This window comes from Sapajus apella, unplaced genomic scaffold (genome assembly GCF_009761245.1).
Source record: "Sapajus apella isolate SASKATOON/1434 unplaced genomic scaffold, GSC_monkey_1.0 scaffold14, whole genome shotgun sequence".
Classification (NCBI taxonomy): Eukaryota; Metazoa; Chordata; class Mammalia; order Primates; family Cebidae; genus Sapajus; species Sapajus apella.
In genome coordinates, this window is record NW_022436954.1 from 26242867 (window position 1) to 26263703 (window position 20837).

The following is a 20837-nucleotide window of genomic DNA, read 5'->3' on the forward strand; positions in this document are numbered from 1 at the left end:
AGGCAGAATATAGTTTGCAGAGATGCTATGTGAAAGGGACTCAACCCACCATTCACTGCTGGCTTTGAAGATGGAGGAAGGTCATAAGCCAAGGAATGTGGGCAGCCTCTAGAAGCTGGCAGAGATAAGGAAACAGATTATCCCTTAAAGCTTCCAGAAAGGAATGTGGCCCTGACACCACCTTGATTTCAGCCCAGTGAGACCCTTGTCAGACTTCCAACCAACAAACTATAATAATAAAGGTGTTGTTTTGAGCTGCTAAGTCTGTGGTAGTTGTTACAGCGGTGAGCGGAAACAAAGCAGATCATAAGGCTGGCTCCTTGTCACTCAGGTCTTGGCTCAGTCAATGTGGAGAGAGACCTCCTTTGGCCATTCTGTCAACGGTCGTCCTTCACTCTTCAGTCACTGGCACTTTGCCATTTCATCCAGTGTTTGTTGTTTGGTAGTCACAATGTTTGTGTCGCCCTGATTTCCAGCCTTCCCCACTAGATTGTAAGCTCCATGATAGCAGGCACCTTGATTATTTGTCCATCACTATATCCCTAGTGCCAAGAAAAGTGCCTACACACAATGGAAGCTCCACAAATGTTTGGTGCATAGATGGGTGGAAAAATGAATATGGTGGTGCACTGCTATGTCATGGGCACACTAATGACATGAAACCTATTGAGGCAGAATGATCAGTGCTTATTTACTATAGTTATAACCTGCAAAGTCTCAACCAAAACATACACACTCTCCTTTTACACCCTACAGGATTGCTAATCAGTCAACCTCTTCAAAGGCTCTTAGTAACTAGCCTTTAGAGATCTCAGACTATTACTGCTATAGGCCTCCTAGAAGTATTTATGCAGAGTAAATCTTACAAATTTCCTCTGCCAAACAGAATCATAGGAGAATATATGAGATCGTCCATGTATATGGTAAGTGTTCCCTCTAGGTCAAATACTAGAGGGAAGAAAGGCCAAGCTGGTTTTAGAAAAAGCATTGGCTTCTCAGACTTTTTTCTGTATTTTCTAAGCTCCACAATCTGTTTCTACAGGAAACAAGTTGCCAATCCAGCTCAGGAGTGCAAACAAAACCCAGGGGAGATTGGCTGAGCTAAGGCTGCTGTCTGACTCTGGAGTGGAGGCAGCAGGAAAAGAGATGAGGAGGCAGAAGTGGGGGCAGGGAGTTGGAGGGAAGGATGCACCAAGATCTAATTTGACTGCTATACTTGCAAATTCAATCAAGACACCCTTGGGGCAACCAGCATGAGAAGAGGGTACCATGGACAAAATGTTGTTTATTGAATCCATTTTGGAAACAGACCATATGAAAGGTTTCTGTGAGCTCACTCGGAGTTAAGAGTCATGATTGCTTCCTGTCATTAAACGTCAACAATAGGAAAATCCTAGCATAAATAATGAAAATGAATCTAGGAAAGAAAAAGTGGTTAAAAACACTTTGGCTATCACTCTTCCAGTAGCTCTCTGATAGCTAACATGCCCATAAACATCAATACAATTTTTATAGGTACAGTCTATTTACTGCACATATATTGAATGTGTATATCAATGATAAAGTTGTAAACTGGCTAACCATCATCAGCAATTAAGTACACTGGGTCTATACTGATAGTCCCATTCTCATTTTAAGAGCTTATGTATTTAATTGATGACTCCACTCCTCATCAGGGACATTTAAGATATGGAAAAGGCATTTATACACACACACACACACACACACACACACACACACACACACACACACATATACCTATGATTAACCTTATAAACTGAAAAAGTAAACCCAAGCATCATTAATTACTTTGCCTGGATCAATAAATACTAGTCTCAAATGTTAAATGTACTTATCAGGACAGAAGCCATCAGTTACATAAATCATCATGTTGCTACCTACTGATGTTCCATTTGCTAATGCATGTTAGCCAATTTGTAGACTTTATCCAACACATATAGAGAGATTATTTTTTGTTTGAAATTCTTAGCAGATCAGCAGATCACCTTTGGACATTTCTCTCCCATCGCTCTTAGGATGAAAATGAAATAACTCTTAAAATTTCTAAATTCCAAGTCATCAAGAGCACAATTCTGATCATATTTCAAATCTTCACCCAGAAGGGAAATGCCATCAAGAGTTAGGTAAGCTTAGAAGTTGTCATCACCATGGCAGCTTAGACTGATCTTCACCTCCTCCCAGCACCCGCTTGCCGTATTGGAAGCCAAGGTAGCTCATCTCTTTGAGATTTCCTAAACACTAGTAGGAAGGGTCAGAGGGGGAGCCTTGTCTTTTTTCCTGGAGCTGTTATCAGTAAGATGGACAACTACAAAGAGGAGGCTAGGGATGCAAGGTGGATAAAAGCTCCCAGAGCTGGAAGGAGCAGTGGAAGGATGCGGCACAGTGCCAGGGCCTGCTTCCCCCAAGTGCTTCACGTGCTAGAAATTCCAGACCTTTCTTTTACCACAGGGAATAAACATCCCATCCCTCCAAAAGGTCCTGCCCACATATCCCCTCTCCATGCTTCCTGGAAAAATCCATTCCATTTTCCATGCTTCCTAGAAAAATCCATTCCATTTTCCATGCTTCCTGGAAAAATCCTCTGCCCATGAGGCAAACTGGGTCTCCCCATCCCAATGCAGCTTTTCCTAGAAACCATGAAATTTATAAATTTACACAGGCCATTGCAGATTCAAGTCCAGCTGCTTCCAGAGCTCTGTGACATAAGAGCCCTGCCTCCCACGGATCTTTATCCTGAACCACTTCCAGTCTCCTTTCCCAGGAGCTCTGCTTGTTTTAGTGTGAAGACTCACTCCATTGGAAATGAACAGTGCAAGATCCTACGTGCAAAATTTGCAAACTTTTTTTTTTTTTGAAATGATACACATTTAAAAAATTCAAGTCAAATCCAGGCAGAGGCTAGTTGGTTGGTATTAGTTGGCCCCTCACACCCACCGTAGGAAAGCATGGTGAGAAAGTCTGTTTCTGAAATGAGAGAGACAAGAGGCACCAGCTACTTATCTGGGGGTGAGTTTCTTCAGCTTGAGGGGAAGCCTGAGAGGGAAATGCTGAGGCTCAGTGAAAGACAGGGCAGCTTCAGCCTCGCAGCCTTCGTGGGCCAAAAGCCAAAGGCCTCTGTGCAGGCAGCACATAGGATCAGGATGTAGGTGAGGATAGCTCCTCACCCACCAGAGGCGTAACCGTTTCCCAGCAATTCTGAAACTAAAATAAGGAAGGCACATTCCCAGACCACGCTGGGTAAAGGGCTGCAGGCTGTTTTCACTCTACACAAAACGGGGGAGAGGAGATCCTCTCCACTCATTTTCCATCCATAAATCTCATCGCAAGGAACCTAAAGGGGAACTTCAAAGGCCAACATATCCTTGGTTGTATGTGTGGTCCTGACAACCTCCTGCTCCAGAAATGTCAGGACATTGGATATGCCATTGGGAGCATCAGGCAGTCCAGTCTTTGCGGGGGAAAGGCCTAGAGATGAGGATCTGAGTCAGGCTGGCAAGGTTGGAGTCAGAAAGTGACCATTAGGCAGTTAGTCACTTTCAATTGACCACAAAGAAGTGTTCACAGTCACCAAAATAAAGAGGCTGACAACAACGGTGTCCCCTTAGGGCATTTTGACCAGGACTGTACCCTAAAAGAAATAAGGCAGCATCACATAAAGCAAGAGCCCCTCGCTAATCCATGAAGATGGAGGTGTCCTCATTCTGGCTGCAAAACAGGTGGAAAGGCTTCAGGGTGGCAACTCAGCTGAGGGAAGCGCAGTTCAGCTCCGAGCCCTCCTGGCTGTCCCCGGCCCCCTCCTCCAGTCCATCAGGGCTGTCGGTGATGTTGGGCTCGCTGGAGCACTGCCGGTGGGGTGGAGGGAAGCTGGGTGGCAGGAGCAGGCACTTGTCCTCACTGCTGGCCTCCTCCCCCAGGCCCGAGTGCATCATGGTGGCCATGGCCAGCAGCTGGATGTCCGAGTGGGCATTGGCCACCGTGTGCCGCCGCACACTGCCACACTTTTCCAGGTAGGCTTCCCCCTCCTGCTCCGTCAGTGGGGTCAAGGCCATCTCATTCAGTGGCCGGCTGACTGCAGTTATCGGGGAGGCATAGTTCAGGACAGTCACCTTGGGCCGGACCCTGGAGTGCCGCCTGGCTGCAAGAGGAAAATCAGCAAAGACTGTTATTAAAGAGAGGATATTGGTGCTCAAAAGCTCCGAATCCAGCTGAGGGGAAAAGAGCAAGGTGGTGGCTCAACCTTTAGGAGCAGCTCTTAGGCGCAGCCCAGCTACAATGCAAGGGACAAACTTGGTGATATCTAAATGTTTCTTTTGCAACTTTACCTGTCTTGGTTAGACAGGTAGATTCTGTGGCAGATTCTGCCCCTAATCAACCCTACGCCACATATTAGGTGGTCACCAAAAGACTTTCCTTGATAGATAAGGGTCAAAAGAATCTCCTGTGTTTCTCAGCTGCTGCCTGAGCTTCATTAGATTTGCCCTAAATTCCCTGTCAATGTCCTCTGAGGACTTGGGTATAGGATGGCCGGCTTTCAAAAGAATCAACCCTGGCTTCCTGCAGGAGTGGCCTCTGCCATGCCAATGGGTAACATAAAAGAGCCTTCATAAGCTGAAATCCAGAAGATGAGATAACTGGGGAGTTACCTCCATTGTCATAGCCAAGGCAGCAAGACTATCTTGCAAATTATACAGAACTGGGACTACCCATGGCCCTCATCTCCTGCCAGGTCAAGGTCTCAGATTTATGTTCTGTTCAAGTCAATTCTCCTGGAATCAAACAGCCATTAGCATCATCAAAGAACAGGCCAGGTTCTGTGGATTGCCCTAGGGAGGCAGACACAGGAGGGCTGGACACTAATTATAAAACTGCTGCTTTTTGGCTTGAGACAGAGTTTCGCTCTTGTTACCCAGGCTGGAGTGCAATGGTGCAAGCTCAGCTCACTGCAAACCTCCGCTTCTCAGGTTCAAGTGATTCTTCCGCCTCTGCCTCCTGAGTAGCTGGGACTACAGGCACCCACCACCATGCCCAGCTAATTTTTGTATTTTTTTCTAGAGACAAGGTTTCACCATGTTAGCCAGGGTGGGCCTAAACTCCTGACCTTGGGTGATCCACCCGCCTCAGCCTCCCAAAGTGCTGGGATTACAGGTGTGAGCCACAATGCCTGGCCTAAACTAACGCTTTTGAGTTCGCATCACAATCCAGAAACTGTGCTAAACCTTGACATGTTATCTTTTGAATCTCCCAAAAACTGAAGGTAAGTCATGGTATAGCATTAGCTTCCACTTTACAGATGAGAAAGCTGAGTATCGGAGAGGGAATAGCTTACACACAGTCATATAGATAGAAGGTAGTTTAAGCTGAGACTCAAACAAGGCTGTCTCACTCCAGACTCTTGCTCTTCTAGCTGCCCATGCAAGGCCCATGGATAACTAGGGTGAGCGAAGTAGCCGAAGGGAAGGAGAAGCCAAGCAGAGGGGCTCCGAGGGCTGGAAAAAGCATGCCCATCTGGAGATAGGAAACTTGCCAGGATGATGTACCCTGGAGAGGCGCCTTTAGGATGGCAGGACTCCCAGAAGTGGGGAAGGGGTGACAGAGCTGCTGAGATAGGTGCACCATCAGGTCACATCCTGGCTGGAACAGAGTCCAGGAGACAGTGAAGAGGTGCCCAGGCAGGCAGGATAGGCCGGCACAGGAGGGCCCTGGAATGGCAGATGGAAGCACCTGTGGTACATCAGACAGATCAGAGCAGAGCTGGGGGGAGGCAGTTAACATCACAGGTCATAGGGCATGATGGGCTGTGCGCAGGAAGCCTCCTCAGGCAGAAGTGGGGCAGAACAGGTTGGAGCCAGCGAGGCCAGCAGTGAGGAAAGCTAGGGAGAAGGCTCAGGTGTTATGTTCTATAATAAATATGGATTGCATGTGAAAAAAAGTCATGCTAATCTCAGAGTCAAAGTGAGAGGAGATCAGGAAAGGAAGTAGAGTTGTGGTGATGACGATCAGGTGAGGAAGATGACTGCTGAAGACACCATAGACACTGATACCAGAGAACCCTGCAACTCGGCCAGCACAGTGGCTCACATCTGTAATCCCAGCACTTTGGGAGGCTGAGGTGGGCAGATCACCTGAGGTCAGGAGATCGAGAGCAGCCTGACTAACATGGTGAAACCCTGTCTTTACTAAAAATACAAAAATTAGCCAGGTGTAGTGGTGGTTGCCTGTAATCCCAGCTACCCAGGAGGCTGAGGCAGAAGAATTGCTTGAACCTGGGAGGTGGAGGTTGCAGTGAGCAGAGATCGTGCCATTGCACTCCAGCCTGGGCAACAGAGTGAGACTCTGTCTCTAAATAAATAAATAAATAACTTGTTCAACATTGCAAAGAAGAGGCAAAGCTGGCGCTGGAGCACAGATGGCAGCTTCCAAAACCCAGGTGAGCCCCACTGCCTTTCCAGAAGGAAGGAAACCCTAGGGTGGGTCAGAGGGGCAGGAGAAGAACCAAAACACTCAGGTAACCGAAGCCGGGGGAGCAGAGTCCCAAGGGAGGAAGCAAATCTGACAGCAATACCCCTACTCCCAAAGCCTCTCCTCTCCCACCTTCACATGGGCTGTGCCAGGGCAGAAACCTGCAGTTTGGAATAGTGTAAGCACCATGACAAGGCTGGGCCCTTGATCCCAGGGAATTTCCCTGACCCATGCTTCTCTAGAGGCAGTGTTGCCTCCTCTGCCACCTAGGCCCAGCATCATGTCACGAGCTGGGTGGCTTTGGACCTGAAAGAGGCAGAGGCGTGGGATGGTCCGGCCATGTAGCCGGTCTGGCCTGGGAGAGAATGAATTTGAAGGCATGGCCACAGGAGAAACACAGCTTCAGAAGGCTGGGGGATGGATGGGTTCTGTTCCAGGCCTCCTCTTCTTTTCAGCCTCTCTTTCTGCCAGAGCACACCTCTCCCCAGCTTCCCAATCACACACCCCATTTCACCTGTCCCTGCCTTCCACAGTACCCATATCTCTCATACCCTGAAGACCCAAGAGAAGCATGTTCCCTTTGCCAGCAGGACAAGGCAGTGGGGAGAAAGGGAGCGGGGCTGATGGTATCAGTATTCCCGCCACACTTGGGACAGGATGGGGATCACCCCGCTTTCCAAGGGGAAAGCAAACCATGCGGTTCACAGGCTGGCCGTGGGGACACGTGGCTCATTCTGCTTTAGTTTACTCTCTGCTCTTCCGGTGGAACTGTAGAGCCCTAGACACGTGTGTCAGCCACTTCCAGAGCTCATGCTCCCAGAAGGAGATCACAGCAAGACCTGCCCACATCCATCTGCAAAGCTCACAGCAGCTCCTGCCATCAGACTGTGGTGTGTGTATAAATAATGAAGAGAATGACATTCTAACCCTTTGGACTAAATCTCCAAGTCTACTGGCTCAAAAGCCCAAGGGACCTAGCTGGTGGCAACAATAACACTTTTTCAGAATCAAAGGATAATACATAGAATTTAGAGTATAGAGTGTGTTCCTATCCATGATCTCGCCTTTTAGTCCCAATCTCCCTCCAAAACAGAGTTGTTCTCAGTATGCCCACCACACAGATGAGGAATACTGAGGCTCAGCCCCAGTTCTCTTAGGTTTTAGACAGCAGTTCCCAGACTTTCCCCACTACACGCTGCTGTGTCTCAGGGCACTGCTGCTGCCCTCAGAAGACATGTTTCTTGAACCAGCGCACTCTCTGAAGTCAGGTAATAGCAGCAGATGCTAGACAAGAGGCTGGAACTGGCTCCCCTGCTTTGGAGATAGACAAACCCCAAGGAGCAACCAAAAAAGAATCTACACCAGGCACGGGCAGCAGTTCTTTCTGAAGCATGGATGCTCGTACTCTCTGACTTACACATTTCTATAATGTCCCCACATTCCCATAATGTTCCCACATTCTTATAATAACCCCGTTTACTTTTATGATCTCCAAAAATCAATAACTATAAAACAGAAGCACCAGAAGAGTTCAAAGCAGCAAGGATCCCATTGAAAAACTGTCCTTAAAAAAATGCCGTTGAAAACGATTTATTTCTCTCTCACTGCTGCTAAAACTACACACTTCAGATTGCTGTTGGGAAACCCATCTTGGGGCCTGTACCCTACAACCAGCCTAACAGGAGACTGCACAAGACCCGTGATGAGCATTTGCTGTGTGCAGATGTCTGTGCTCCTGAGACTGGGTACCTGCCTGCCAGGACGGGTTTGTGCAGAGGGTAGGGCCAGAGAGGCCGACAGTAGCAATATCATTTCTACTGTGGCTAGAGTCCGATAATGTTTTATAGGAGTATGGGGGACTCCTCCCTTTGGGAAAGGGGTATCAGGAAAGATACAGTATTAATGTTAGATTTTACAACATGGCTGAAACTTGGAGGAAAGACTGGGACCAGAGAGGACAGAGGGTAAATTGAGGGAACAGGAAATCAACTTGCATGGCAGACACGTGCAGCATCTTTGGAGGAAGTGAGAATTTGTCTGATGATTGCCGCAGGTCTCAACCCACTGGGATGAATCAGGGAAAGATGTCTCCAGTGGTCCTTGGAGGGCCCAGGCAGCAAACGGACAAGGGAAGCCACTCTGGCTGCTCACGGGCCAAGAGCTGGAGCCAGAGTTGGGGGGCTGCCCTGGAGGAGGAGACCCCAACACCACCTGTCCCCACCTTCAATAAACACTACTGGCTGTGTGCGGTGGCTCATGCCTGTAATCCCAGGACTTTGGGAGGCCAAGGCAGGCAGATCACGAGGTCAGGAGTTCAAGACCAGCCTGGGTAACAGGGTGAAACCCTGTCTCCATTAAAAATACAAAAAAAATTAGCTGGGTGTGGTGGCGGGGGCCTGTAATCCAAGCTACTTGGGAGGCTGAGGCAGGAGAATTGCTTGAACTCAGGAGGCAGAGGCTGCAATAAGCCGAGATTGCACCACTGCACTCCAGCTTGGGTGACAGAGCAAGACTCTGTCTCAGGAAAACAAAACAAAAAATAAGCACTGCTACCTGTACATGCAAAATGCTGCACTAGCTGCAGAGAGGAAAAGGAACATAAGTCTGACGTGGGGCCTGCAACAGGGGCTTGAGCCCAGCACACGTGTGTACCTCCATGCATGTGTGTGCACGTGTCAGGGCAGGGCACTTTCGGAGCACCTATTTACTGAGCATCTATGATACGCTAGGCACTATACCAAAAAGCAGGTGCTCCATTGATGGCTTCTAACCACTTTGCAGAGGAACCTGAAGCTGAGATGTGGAATAATTACAGCCACAGTTAGTGATGAAACCAGGACTCAAACCCAGAGCTGACAGCACAGGCCCCGCTCATGACCCACACACAAATAACTGTTAGACCAGGTCAGTGCGGCAAATGTCAGGTCAGAGGTACAGACGACAGCACCTGGAAATTCAGAGGAGGAAGTCACAAAGAAAGGCTATTTCAGATGGGCTGTGCTTCTCTGGGTGTGACTTACAGACTGAACCACACTCATTCATTCACAGGAGAGGTCTGGGCCAGGTCCGGGGATACATAAGTTGTCAACGAGGTCAGTGTAAGGGAGAGGCTGAGAAATAGGACATGGCGATACAGCAAGGCAAGGCCCAGGATGTGATTTGGGAGCCAGGGGAGGAATGCGGGTAGCACACACAACCTCCCCAGGGAGTTATTCCGCAAGGGCCAGGCTGCCTATAGCTGGGGTCCATAACGTAGCAGGCAGCCTCTACCTGGCCCTGCCCTGAGACAGGGCAGCTTCTTCCTCCTGCTGTCCCTGATCGGAAGGACAGGGCCTCTGCGCTTGGCCCTCTGTGGCTCAGAAGTTAAGTAACTTGCTCCAGGACACACAGCAGAGCCCCAGCTCTCATGGTTTCCAAGGCCCTGCTCTCTCCACAGTTGCCTCGGCCTTTCTCTCCCTGCTGATGACTCACAGGACAGGCCACAGCTCTTCCTTCTGCTTTCTGGGTGGAATGTTTTCATTCCCAAGATTGGGCGTGGGCAGAGCCAGGACCACAGGGACCGCACGGTTGTGTCAAGTCCCCCGGGCAGACAGCGTTTCCTTGCTAAGCACCCGCCCCACTCCAGAGCCAAGCCTCAGACAAGTGCGTCAGCTGTGTCCCCACTGGGAGGTCAGGCCTTCTGGGCCCCTTGGGAGGCCTTAAAACTGAATGCCAGGCCCAGGGCCGGCAGACAGCGACCCACACTCTTGCTTCTTGTTCTCCGCAACCTTTTTCTTCTGTGCCCCCAGGAAGGCAGGGCCCTGTCACCCAGGAAAAGGAATCTCCCACTGAGAAACTGATAACCCTGTAGCTACCCCCTGGGGCCCTAAAACCAGCTCTTCCCTTGCAGTGGTGCCCTTTTAGCAGGAAAAGGGCCGGGTCCTGCCATTTCAGCTGGCATCTCCAGGCCACCTCTGCCTCCTCCTCTTCCCTTTCACACGGGGTGGGGCCATGGGGAGCCTTTATTCCCTCCTCACTCACCAGGACCCCCGCTGAGCACTGGCATTCATCCCCTGCACCGGAGCCAGCCACAGCAGCTCCTTTCAAACCCCCAGAGAGACGCAAAGCCTGGATAAGGCTGTCCTTGGGCCCTTTGTTGGGGACTTGGTTCCCAGGCCTTTGATCTCCCAGGCTCCCTGGCCAGGCCCCACCGGAGCAACCACCATAATACGGCCATTGTGACCTCGGCACACCAAGCCCACGGTGGGCGTCCCTCTCCAGGCTGGCACCTGAAAGCCTTGAATGCCCGCTTGTCACGCGGAGAAGTTACAGTGTCCTGAAGCAGCAGGGCCCTCCCCCAGAGACACAATGGACGGAGGCCGGTGGGAGGCCAGGGCCTTTGTGTGGGAGAAGTCGAGCGTGCTGCTGAGGTTGTGCTCGGGAAACAGCCTGGAGACTTCAGGGACTTGAAAGGTGGGGCAAGCGCCAGCCTCTGGGGAGTCTGCCTTTTTAAAAAAATGTCACCATCCTCTTCCTCTTTCCTTGCCAACTCCCACCATTGCAGAAAAGTGGCTGCTTTGGAGAGGGGGGCACGTTCTGTCACTCCCATCATGGGCCTCTGATCTCTGCATACCCAGGCTGCGGCCTGGCTGGTGGGAAGGGAGCCCTCCAGAGAATCCTCACTCAGTCAAACGTGTGTGGGCACGTGGGTGCAGCGTGGAGCGTCAGGAATAAACTGCTTCTCTGGCTCTGGTCACCTACCCTGCAGGTGACTTGGAGACTGAAGGCACAACAGTACCTTGGAGGATGGAATGAGTTACACGTGAGACCCTGGTCAGTAATGCGGTGACTTCTGAGAGCATGGGTGCCTGTGACCACGCCTACCCATCCTCGGGCTCAGATGAGCCATGGCAAAGCCCTCCCATAGGTAAAGGGGATTTTCACCCCCAACCCAACTCCTTAGTTTTCACTTCAGCCAGTCATCTCCACGCTCTCCTCCCACAGGCAAAATAAACATTTTACTAAGGGGCAGACTGAGGCCCTGAGAGTCCTCTCTTTAGCTGGAAAGCAGTGTGCTCTGTCAGGATGGGCACTGCTGTGACCACTTTAACTCTTTGGTATCCAGAGACATGGGATGAAATGTCTGCCTTTGGATCCCTCATGGGCTAGGGAACACCTCCTGGGCTGTCCCTTGATAAAGTTACCTCCTAAAAGTTGGCAGTGCTCAGTGGGGGTAGAGGTGACACAGAACATGTGGGGAAGCTGATCAAGTATCCACACCTTGGGGTTTTGGGATCCTGGCTCCATGTGACCTTCATCGTCACTTGCTTCACCTGTAAACCTGGGAACAGCAGTGTCTGCTCCGTGGCCCAGCATGCAGCCCAAGCAGCACCACGCCCAGGACATGGTCTGTGTTCAGTAGCTTCCCTTGCCATCAACTTCCTTCCCACTCTGAAGCCCTTTCAGTTCCTCTAATGCTCCTTCCTCTTGCTCACCTCCTGTCCTCCAAATCCTCCCAAGGTCCGCTCCTTGGCCTGGGGATAGTCATTCCTCTCCGTTTACTCAGCTAACTCATCCTCATCCTGCAGATCCCATCACAGACATCATCACTTCCTCCAGGTAGTCTTCCCTGATTCCTTAGGCAAGGTGAAGTCCCCCTGCCCTGGGCCCCATGGCCCCTGTACTTTCCCCCTCAGAACATGTGTACGCTGATGAGACACTGCCTTGTTTGTGACTTCTTCCCTGGGCTGTGTGCGCTGGAAGGCAGGAATGGGTTGGCTTCATTTACAGATATATCTATAGCACTCCCAAGGTACTAGGACAGGGTCTTAGTACACATTTGCTGAAATGATAATTAAAAATTAACCAAAAGAGGGTCACATCCCTCCCTTCCCCTACTGCGACCACTCTCCAGAGGCAGGGACTGTCTGAGGTACAAGAGTAAAACCTCGAGTCTTTAGCTTTATAATTTGACAAAGTGTGCATTATTCTTATTTTAGTTGGAAAGCTAAAGCTATCCCCTCTTAGAGTGAGTCCTCACTGAACAAACTTCCAAACTGACTCATGTTCCTAGGATAAGACACCAGAATATGCCACCATCAAATACGCCTCTTAGGCATGAGGATGTATGAACTGAAGGCAGTTAAGAAGCAGATACAGGGCCGGGCACGGTGGCTCAAGCCTGTAATCCCAGCACTTTGGGAGGCTGAGGTGGGTGGATCATGAGGTCAAGAGATCGAGACCATCCTGGTCAACACGGTGAAACCCCATCTCTACTAAAAATACAAAAAATTAGCTGGGCATGGTGGCGCGTGCCTGTAATCCCAGCTACTCAGGAGGCTGAGGCAGGAGAACTGCCTGAACCCAGGAGGTGGAGGTTGCGGTGAGCCGAGATCGCGCCATTGCACTCCAGCCTGGGTAACAAGAGCGAAACTCCCTCTCAAAAAAAAAAAAAAAAAAAAAAAGAAGCAGATACAGGAAGCTCTCTGGTCTCCCTCTATTTGCTTAAAGGCAGGATATAGATATATAAAGACAAAAGGTATCCCATCCCACTTCTACCAGGGGGAGCAAAGCTTAACCACTGCAGACAACTTCAGACCCTTATCCACTGGCAGTGGCTCCAGAGGAACCTACGAGAACAAGCCTCACTAACCAGCCCTTATCTACCATCTGTTTCTCTTGCCACAAGCTGCCACCCCTGAAGACTCAAAGTTGTTTTTCTTTGCCTTGTCACTTCTCTAGAAATGTACTTTTTGTTGTTGAAGATGCTATATGAGCTGGAATTCAAAGCCACATATTTAAGAGCTACTGACTCCCCGGGTGTGTCCCATGTATGTATGAAACACACAATATTAATAAGCTTCTGTTGGTTTTTCTCCTGCTAATGTGTGGTTCCAACTAACAGCTTAGAAGGGTTTGAGGAAAAACCGCTTTTCTTCCTCTACACTGGCATTAGGCCCAAACAAGGGTGGCATTCCTGCCATGGCCCAGTTAACCTGCTGACGTCCTGTCAGCTCCCTGGATACCCACATGCCCCAAACTTGGTGAGCTGAGCCAGAAGGAAGGTGGGCTCCAAGGAGATGGCAGCAACATGGCGCCTAGCTCAGAGTGGGGCTGTGGGGGGCTGTTTTCCTTCAGTGTCATTGAAACTGGCTCATTCTAGCTCCTGGGAGGAATAAGTGGGGAAGGGAGGGAGGAGGGAGGGGGGAGAAGAACCCCAGCAGGCTGGGGCCAGCACCCTCCGATCTGTGGTGGCTGTGGTTAAGCTGGTGCCTCCAGAGAAACACGAGCAGGGTGGTGAAAACTGCCAGCCGGCGCTGGCTCTTGCAGTGGTAGAGAGGCCCAGGAAGGGGCAGGAACCTCACGGGAGGACGCTCCTTTCTTTGAAGCTCAACTACTACAACTCCATTAAAGTTAGAAGAGGGGGCATCAGGTTCCTAATCTGAGTAATCCATTTCCGCCTCTGCATCTGCCTGTGCGTGCAGGCTCCCCTGGTCCTGAAGTACCATGGCTGCCATCACCTGACATTTTCTGAGTGCCTACTATATGCCAGGCACCATTCCTGGGGTCAGAACAATGAACAAAAAGTTTACGCATTTTGAGGGTTTACATTTCAGATAGTAAATGGGTTTTTTAAAAATTAGAAGCCTTATCATGCTATTTCTACAATGACTGATCTGAGAGCGATTTTATATTATAGAAATATTTGTACCAAACCCATCTAGACTGCGGTGTCGTTGAGAGAAGGAACAGATCTGATTCATCTCTAGATTTTCCAAGATGCGTGGTACAGAGCCTGACACTCACTGATGCTAGGTTTACAGCCACCAAAAGAAGGCCCCAACAGGATTTGTCTCCAAATCCAGAGGCCCCTTCCCTTGCCATGTGGTGGTAACCTCCAGAAATGGAGTGGGAGACAGCAGCTCGATACCATCTGGTCATGCATACAAGTTGGTTTGACATTTCCAGTTGGTTTCAAAGGGATATCCATCACAGGAGGTTTCTCTACTCAACCAGAGAGAGGGTGTAACCAGGCACAGTTTCTGGTATCAGATACAGAAAGATTAATGTCCTAGGCACACAAAAATGATCAAAACCACTGATCAAAGATGTGGATCAGACAAGCACCACCACAGAGGCATAGTACCGGTCCTTGGGGAGGAATCTTCAAGGGGCAAAGAAGGTTACTGTAACCTCCAGAGGCCAGAAACGTGAGTGCTTAACATGCACGGGGTTTGCACTGACCCACACAGGAAGCAAAGGGCTGGGCACGTAATCAGTGCTCAGTTAAACACAGCTGGTATCATGATCGCCGAGGCTCTTGACAACTTGAGAGCTGCACTTCTTACCCAGCGTGTACGTAGAGCCTGAGAAGCTGCGGTCATCGCTGATGCCAAGGAAAGGAGAAACCACTTGCTTCACCAGCTCCTCCAGTTGCAAATAACTCTCACTTGGGCCTGTGGGCTCATGAACACTCTGGAAAATGAACAGCCAAGATACGCAAAGGTCAGCGTCTGTTGCCATGCCCAGCAGGTGCTCACTTAACAAATCCTGATTGTCCTCCTTCAATGTACAAGGCAGTGTTGCTGGCAGGCAGCGTCCTTGCAGTTAGAATGAAGGAAACTGAGGCCTGAAGCCTTAGTCACTTGTCATGGGTCACTGCAATTAGAATTGTGTATGGTTAGTACCGCAGCAGCCTCTCCCATTGGGCCACCAATGCGATGTGGATGTCCCACCTCCAGGGCTGAGATCTGGCTGGTCTCAAGGACAATAATCCTACCCACACTGTCGTAGTGACTGGTTCATAAACAGCACACAGACACTTAACATATATTAAGGCACGGAGGTCTCCTGACAATGCAAAGAGGAAGGTGCTCTTATTAGCCCCCTACTCTGGATGAGGAACTAAAGACCCAGAGAGCTAAAGTACCATGCCTAGGAAAACACAGCCAACAGATGGCAAAAACCCTGGACTGGAACCCAGGCTATCTGGCTCTGATCCTCTTTTACTGCCACTTGCTATCAGGCTAGAAAAGAAGGGAGGAAAGTGTATGGAAAAGTGCAGAGTGATTAGAGAAAGGGAGGATTCTTCTAGAGCCAGGAATAGTTGTAGCACCAAGATAAAGAGCCAATTAAAAATCTCGACGTGACAGGAGTTCTCAAAGCTAAGTGCTGAGTAAAGAACGGTCAAAACCAGAAAGGACTCAGTAACCAATGTTTTCTAGAAAACCAGCAGACTCCTAGGGAGTTCAGCTTCTTACTGGAAAGGACTCAAACGTGCTGTCATATTGAGAAGCTGCAAAGAAGCAGAGACCACCGGAAAGGAACAAGGCTCCGTGGGGCTGTGCCCAGCCTGAGGGGTTAACATGTCAAATTCTCAAAATGGGGTTGACTCTAAATCACTTTCACTTTCAAAGTAGACTCCACTCCAGCGCGGCGTTTCAGGGATTGAGGGGGAAGCTGGTCAGGTAATGAGGCAGGCAGGGCTGACCCCTGCAGGTTGGCGATCCTAGGGGGATGTAAGCTGCCAAGGAAACAGACTATTCCTTGGCCCCTTTTTGGTACTGTCACATTGAGATGGGTGTGGCCAGGGGCTGGGGGAAGAGAGGACACAGCTTCGGGAAACACAAGGAGGCTGAAGAGTGGGCTGGATGGTGCAGATTTGGAGGTAGAAACAGGGCCAGAAGAGATGCAGAGAAAATGAGTGGATTCTCCCCCAAAACCTTCCATAAACAGGGAGAGACCACAGAAAAGGAGAAGTGGCAAAACGTGGGAGGAACATGGATAAGAAACACGTGATTTGGAGCTGGATGGCTTTCTCCCAGAAAAGTCGCTGCTGAGAACTTGGCTTGTGCACAGCCCTCCAGGAAGGTGCTGTCCTCGGCCCTTGGCTTGGCTGCCAAACAGCTACGGAATTGGTGTGGTCCAGAGTAAAAAATGCAGGAACTCATGTTCAGAAATCAAGAATGTCAAATGGTGATGGGAGGAAATTAAATCAAGCTCAGGGTCGTCTGAGCATAGGCCGAATACCCTGCCTGGCTGGGGCCTCTGAGAATGCACCGCTCTTAGGCTGGTCTCAGGACTTGACTGCATCAGCTGGGAGCAAACAGATCTTCACACTGGTCAATGTCTCTGATTCTGCCTCTCACTGGGGCAGTTTGAAGGCAGAGCACATGGCCCAATGTAGGAGTATTTGTACATTTTGGGAAAGGTGGAGTTGGGTCAGGGACGTTTTGGAAGAGCAACAGAAAAGACAGAGATGAAGGCCTAAGAAAGCGCTCTTTTCTCTGTACTAGGGTCAAGTAGTTTTGAAAAAATATCAGCCCCAGGTCTCATGGCACTGTGGAAGGTGCAGGTCTAGGGAGAGAATGGACAATTCTAAGGCCCACATTTCCTGTAGCTGGTGTGGCCCCAGGGTAGTGCCACCCAGAAGTTCCATTCAGATTCAGAGCCCACCACCCCTACTGCTCAAGAAGATGGACTTGGGCCAGGGAAAGATCCGTGCTCTTCACAGTCACACCCCCAGCCGTAGGCTCTAGAGCTCCTGGTGAGGAAGAATATGGGCAAAGGCACCATTCCTAGGAAGTCCTCAGGGGAAGTGATGCCAGATGCCCTACAGGAAAATGGGACGATCTTTAATGGTCCGTAGGGTACCTGTAGTGCACTTCCGAGTACGCTGGGAGACTGCAGAAAGGAGGCAGTAGCTGCCTAGAAAGGCTAAGTGGAGGTAGGGAAGACAAAGGCTGAGGGCTGGGGAACAATCCAGCTGTCTTATAAATGAGTACATGACCTTGAGCTCAGTTGCCACCTTCTCTGAACCTGCATCTCAGCTGTGAGATGCGGAAAACAATGGTATAGACACAGGAGGAACCGTTCCCTTGCCTGACTTTCCAAAATTCACCACGACCCCAGAGCTTCTCTGACTGTACTTCCCTCTGCCAAGAGAAGAAGCCCGCATGACGGTCACCAACCTGGGGTGTGAGGCCAGGGACACAACATCAGTGCTGCCCAGGCTTCTACTAGCTGGTGCTATATTCCCTGGACAGTGTCTAATGAATACCTATTATGTGCCAGAGACTGTGCTGGGTGCTGAGGGCACAAAAGCAAAGAGAAAACATAAGGACCTTCCTTGATTGGACAGGAGCTTCAGAGCCTCAGAAGACAAAGTGTTCTGAGCAGGGGGAAGGGTGAGCACAAAGATTCCGTGGCAGGCAGGGAAGCCAAGAAGACTAGAGCAGCGGGGAAGTCAGCCTCCAGAAGGGTGGGAGATGCCAAAGGCCGAGGTACAGACTTGGGCTGTTTTTCTAAGATCATCTGGAAACCACTGAAGAGTCTGAGGCTGTCCCATGGAAAGCAAATTGGGGGTGGGGACCAGAGTGGATGAGGCAGGTTCTCCTGGGCAAGCAGTCTCACCTGTCTTTGGGGATTCAGGGGTATGATGACTGAAGCTTTCTCATGTGGTTGCAGGGCTACCTGGCACCAGGCCCTGAATGTTGGAATGTGATAGGCATTTTTCATTATCGACACAGGCCCTCCTGTTCCAGTATCAACAGGTGAGAGCCTTCACCTGCAGGACTGGATCAATTCTCCTTCCAACCAAACCAAACCACACAAACCACCACCGCCCAAAACACACAGGAATCGCTTCTCATCCCTCAACTATTATAAACTGAAATGGAAAGATGGGTGCTCAACTTTCCGAATTTTCCTATCAGAATCCCAAAGGGCTCATTTTCAAGACTCCTTATTCCGCATGCATGCTCTAATTAGGCTTCTCAGACCAGAGCCCCACATGCATTTTTCTATCCCCCTCCTTCTCCATCTCTTCCATAAAAATACTTGACCTGGCATTCCGGCCAATTACACCCACCCTCATCCTATTAGGCAACTCTTCCTCCTCTCTAATTACAGGAAAAGGGGGAGAATGCCCAGAAAAACGGCCCAGCTTCAAGAACTGAAAGAGAACACCGGCTGGGGGATGTGGGAGAAGGATCAGATTGGGGCCGCAATGCCTGACATTCCATCGCCGCTGTGAGGGCAGCAAGGGGTCACCACTGGCCTGATCAAGGATAAAGCCATCTTCCCTGAGGAAGGGCTCAGAGCTAATGCTGCCCCATCTGAACTTGTTACAGAGGTGGAGAGGCATAGCAGTCACTTCTTGGGGGTGTCCCTAGCCAAAAGTCCTACTATTTGAGAACTGTGTGCCCCCACCGATAGGAATGGGCTTGCCAAGGTCATGTTTATACTGCTTGATCCTACTCAAGAGTCATGGCTGATTGGGCAAAGAGGAATCGTCTCGTCCAAACTGGACCAATTAAATTATTTCCTCTGAATCTTACTGCCTCTTCCTAGCTGAGGGACCTCAGGCAAGCACACAAACTTACTAGGTTTCATTTTCCTCACTTCTAAAATGGGAATAACAACAATGCCTACGTTGCATGGTGATTGTCTGGATTATCTGATTAAGAAAACAACATACTTAAAGTCCTTGGCCCGTGCCTGGCACATAGCCAAGGACCAATAAGTGTTTGTTCAACTTCCTAGTATTGATTTAGAATTGGGATTCAGTGACACTAGGCAGCCACTGGATAGTCTCTTACTGAAGCACATGAGCTGTGAGGTGTTGCATTCGATCAGGTGCAAACCAAACACAGAACATAAACCTGCAGGGAGAAAAAGACCAAGTCCAGGAAAGATAGGACAAGATAAAGACAGACAAGGTAGCCAGATTCAAGTAGAGATTAGGAAGTAGAGAAAGGATGGTGGCTTCACGGCCTGAGACAGCCACATTCCTGGTTGTAATCCCTCACGAAGTCCATCTGCCCTGGGAGCTTCCCAGGGAGTTCCTTGTCCGACTTAAGCTAGGCCAAAGTGTATTCTTTGCCGTTAACTTGCAACTTGTGGCTCCCTGGCATCACTGGAGAGGGAAAAGGACATCTACTTCCTGAATGAAAGACTTGCTTCCTTTACTCCCCAGTGCAATCCTGGCACCAAGCACAGCACCAGGAACGAACAGGTGCTCAGTGAATGCACATCAAATGAACAAATGAATGAACAAATGAACATGGACCAACAAACTAAATAGTAGTAAGTCAAGCTAAGGTTTTCTGGTCACTAGGTTCCTTTCCTCTCATCTCAGAATGGCAGTCTCTTCCCTCGCTCCCTCCCTTGGCCTTGAGGCAAGTCTCCAGTACAGCCTCACCTGCAGGATGAGCAACATCTGGACAATGGATGAGGGCAGCTTCGACTGGGCCAGCAGCAGCAGGTCACCCAGCTTCACCTTCAGCAGGACCAGGTCTCGGAAGCCCAGCAGGGAGATCTGGCGGATCGTCAGCTCCTGGCCCTAGAGCGGACAGAGGAGGGAGGGCTGGGAGGTGAGAGCTCACTGAATCTGCCACCAACCATGTGGGGTTTAAGACAGCACATGTTTAAGTAGCACCAAAGACGAGATGAGGCATCTGCAAGGGCTAGTGTGTCTTTCAAAGAGTTAAAGACCTGGCCCCTGTCCTCTAGAATCAAAATGTTGTTAAGATAAGGCATGACTCAACCTGCCTACCTAAATGACCCAAAGACAATACAAGGCATATATAATAGGGCACACTATTATCAGTGTTACGAGTGGCCAGGAAGGAGAGAGAAAGATGGGGAGAAACAAAGGAAAGATCAATACTACCTCCTACATTCAAGGCTACATTTCCCAACTTCTTTTGTAATATATCTGAACACCTATCATGCAAATAAAGAAGGAAAACATAGGACCTCTTGGATTGTTATATAAATACCAGTAATTTAGGAAGCAAAATAAATAGAAAAGGAAAAGGATTTGTCCAACTGTGGGGGTGGGGTAAGGAGCAGAAGGTGAAAATAATAACTATCTATAAGCTAACATTTATTAAATTCTATGTGCCAGGCACGAGTCTACATATTTTAGATGTAAACAATACATGTAATCCCCACATCCCCACAACCACCCTTTGAGACAGGCACCATTATAAAACCCATTTCACAGATGAAACGCCCAAAAACCCAGAGAGTCACTAATCCACCCAAAGTAGAGCTGGGTTTCAAACCCAAACGTCTTGATTTTAGAGCTCCTCAAGTTTCCCAAGACCAAAACAGAAAGGAAGGTGCATTTTTCAGCCTCTCCTTTGCGCACACACATGCAATGCACACTAAAAGTCGGTTGTTCTTGGTTGAGCCCAACCCGTTTCACAGATGAAACACCCGAAAACCCAGGCAGTTACTATAATTCACCCAAAGCGGAGCTGGGTTTCCAACCCAAACTTCTTGATTTTAGAGCTCAAGTTTTTCAAAACAAAAGAGAAAAGAGGGTTCATTATTCAGACTCTCCCTTACACACAGTCATACAAATGCACACT

The 20837-nt window shown here is 49.5% G+C and overlaps 1 protein-coding gene across 10 annotated transcripts in view; it reads right to left on the reverse strand.

Moving 5' to 3' along the window:
* Positions 1-1254: 1254 nt before the first annotated feature.
* The window catches only part of PRR5L (proline rich 5 like), an 88048-nt gene continuing 68465 nt past the window's right edge, over positions 1255-20837 (reverse strand). For all 10 annotated transcript variants that reach the window (XM_032282319.1, XM_032282317.1, XM_032282314.1 and 7 more), the window contains 3 exons: positions 19661-19801; positions 14808-14934; positions 1255-4156 (listed from right to left, as the gene is read on the reverse strand). In XM_032282319.1, the coding sequence (XP_032138210.1) occupies positions 3762-4156; positions 14808-14934; positions 19661-19801 (663 nt within the window). In that variant the 3' untranslated portion in view covers positions 1255-3761. The remainder of the gene's footprint in view (positions 4157-14807; positions 14935-19660; positions 19802-20837) is intronic.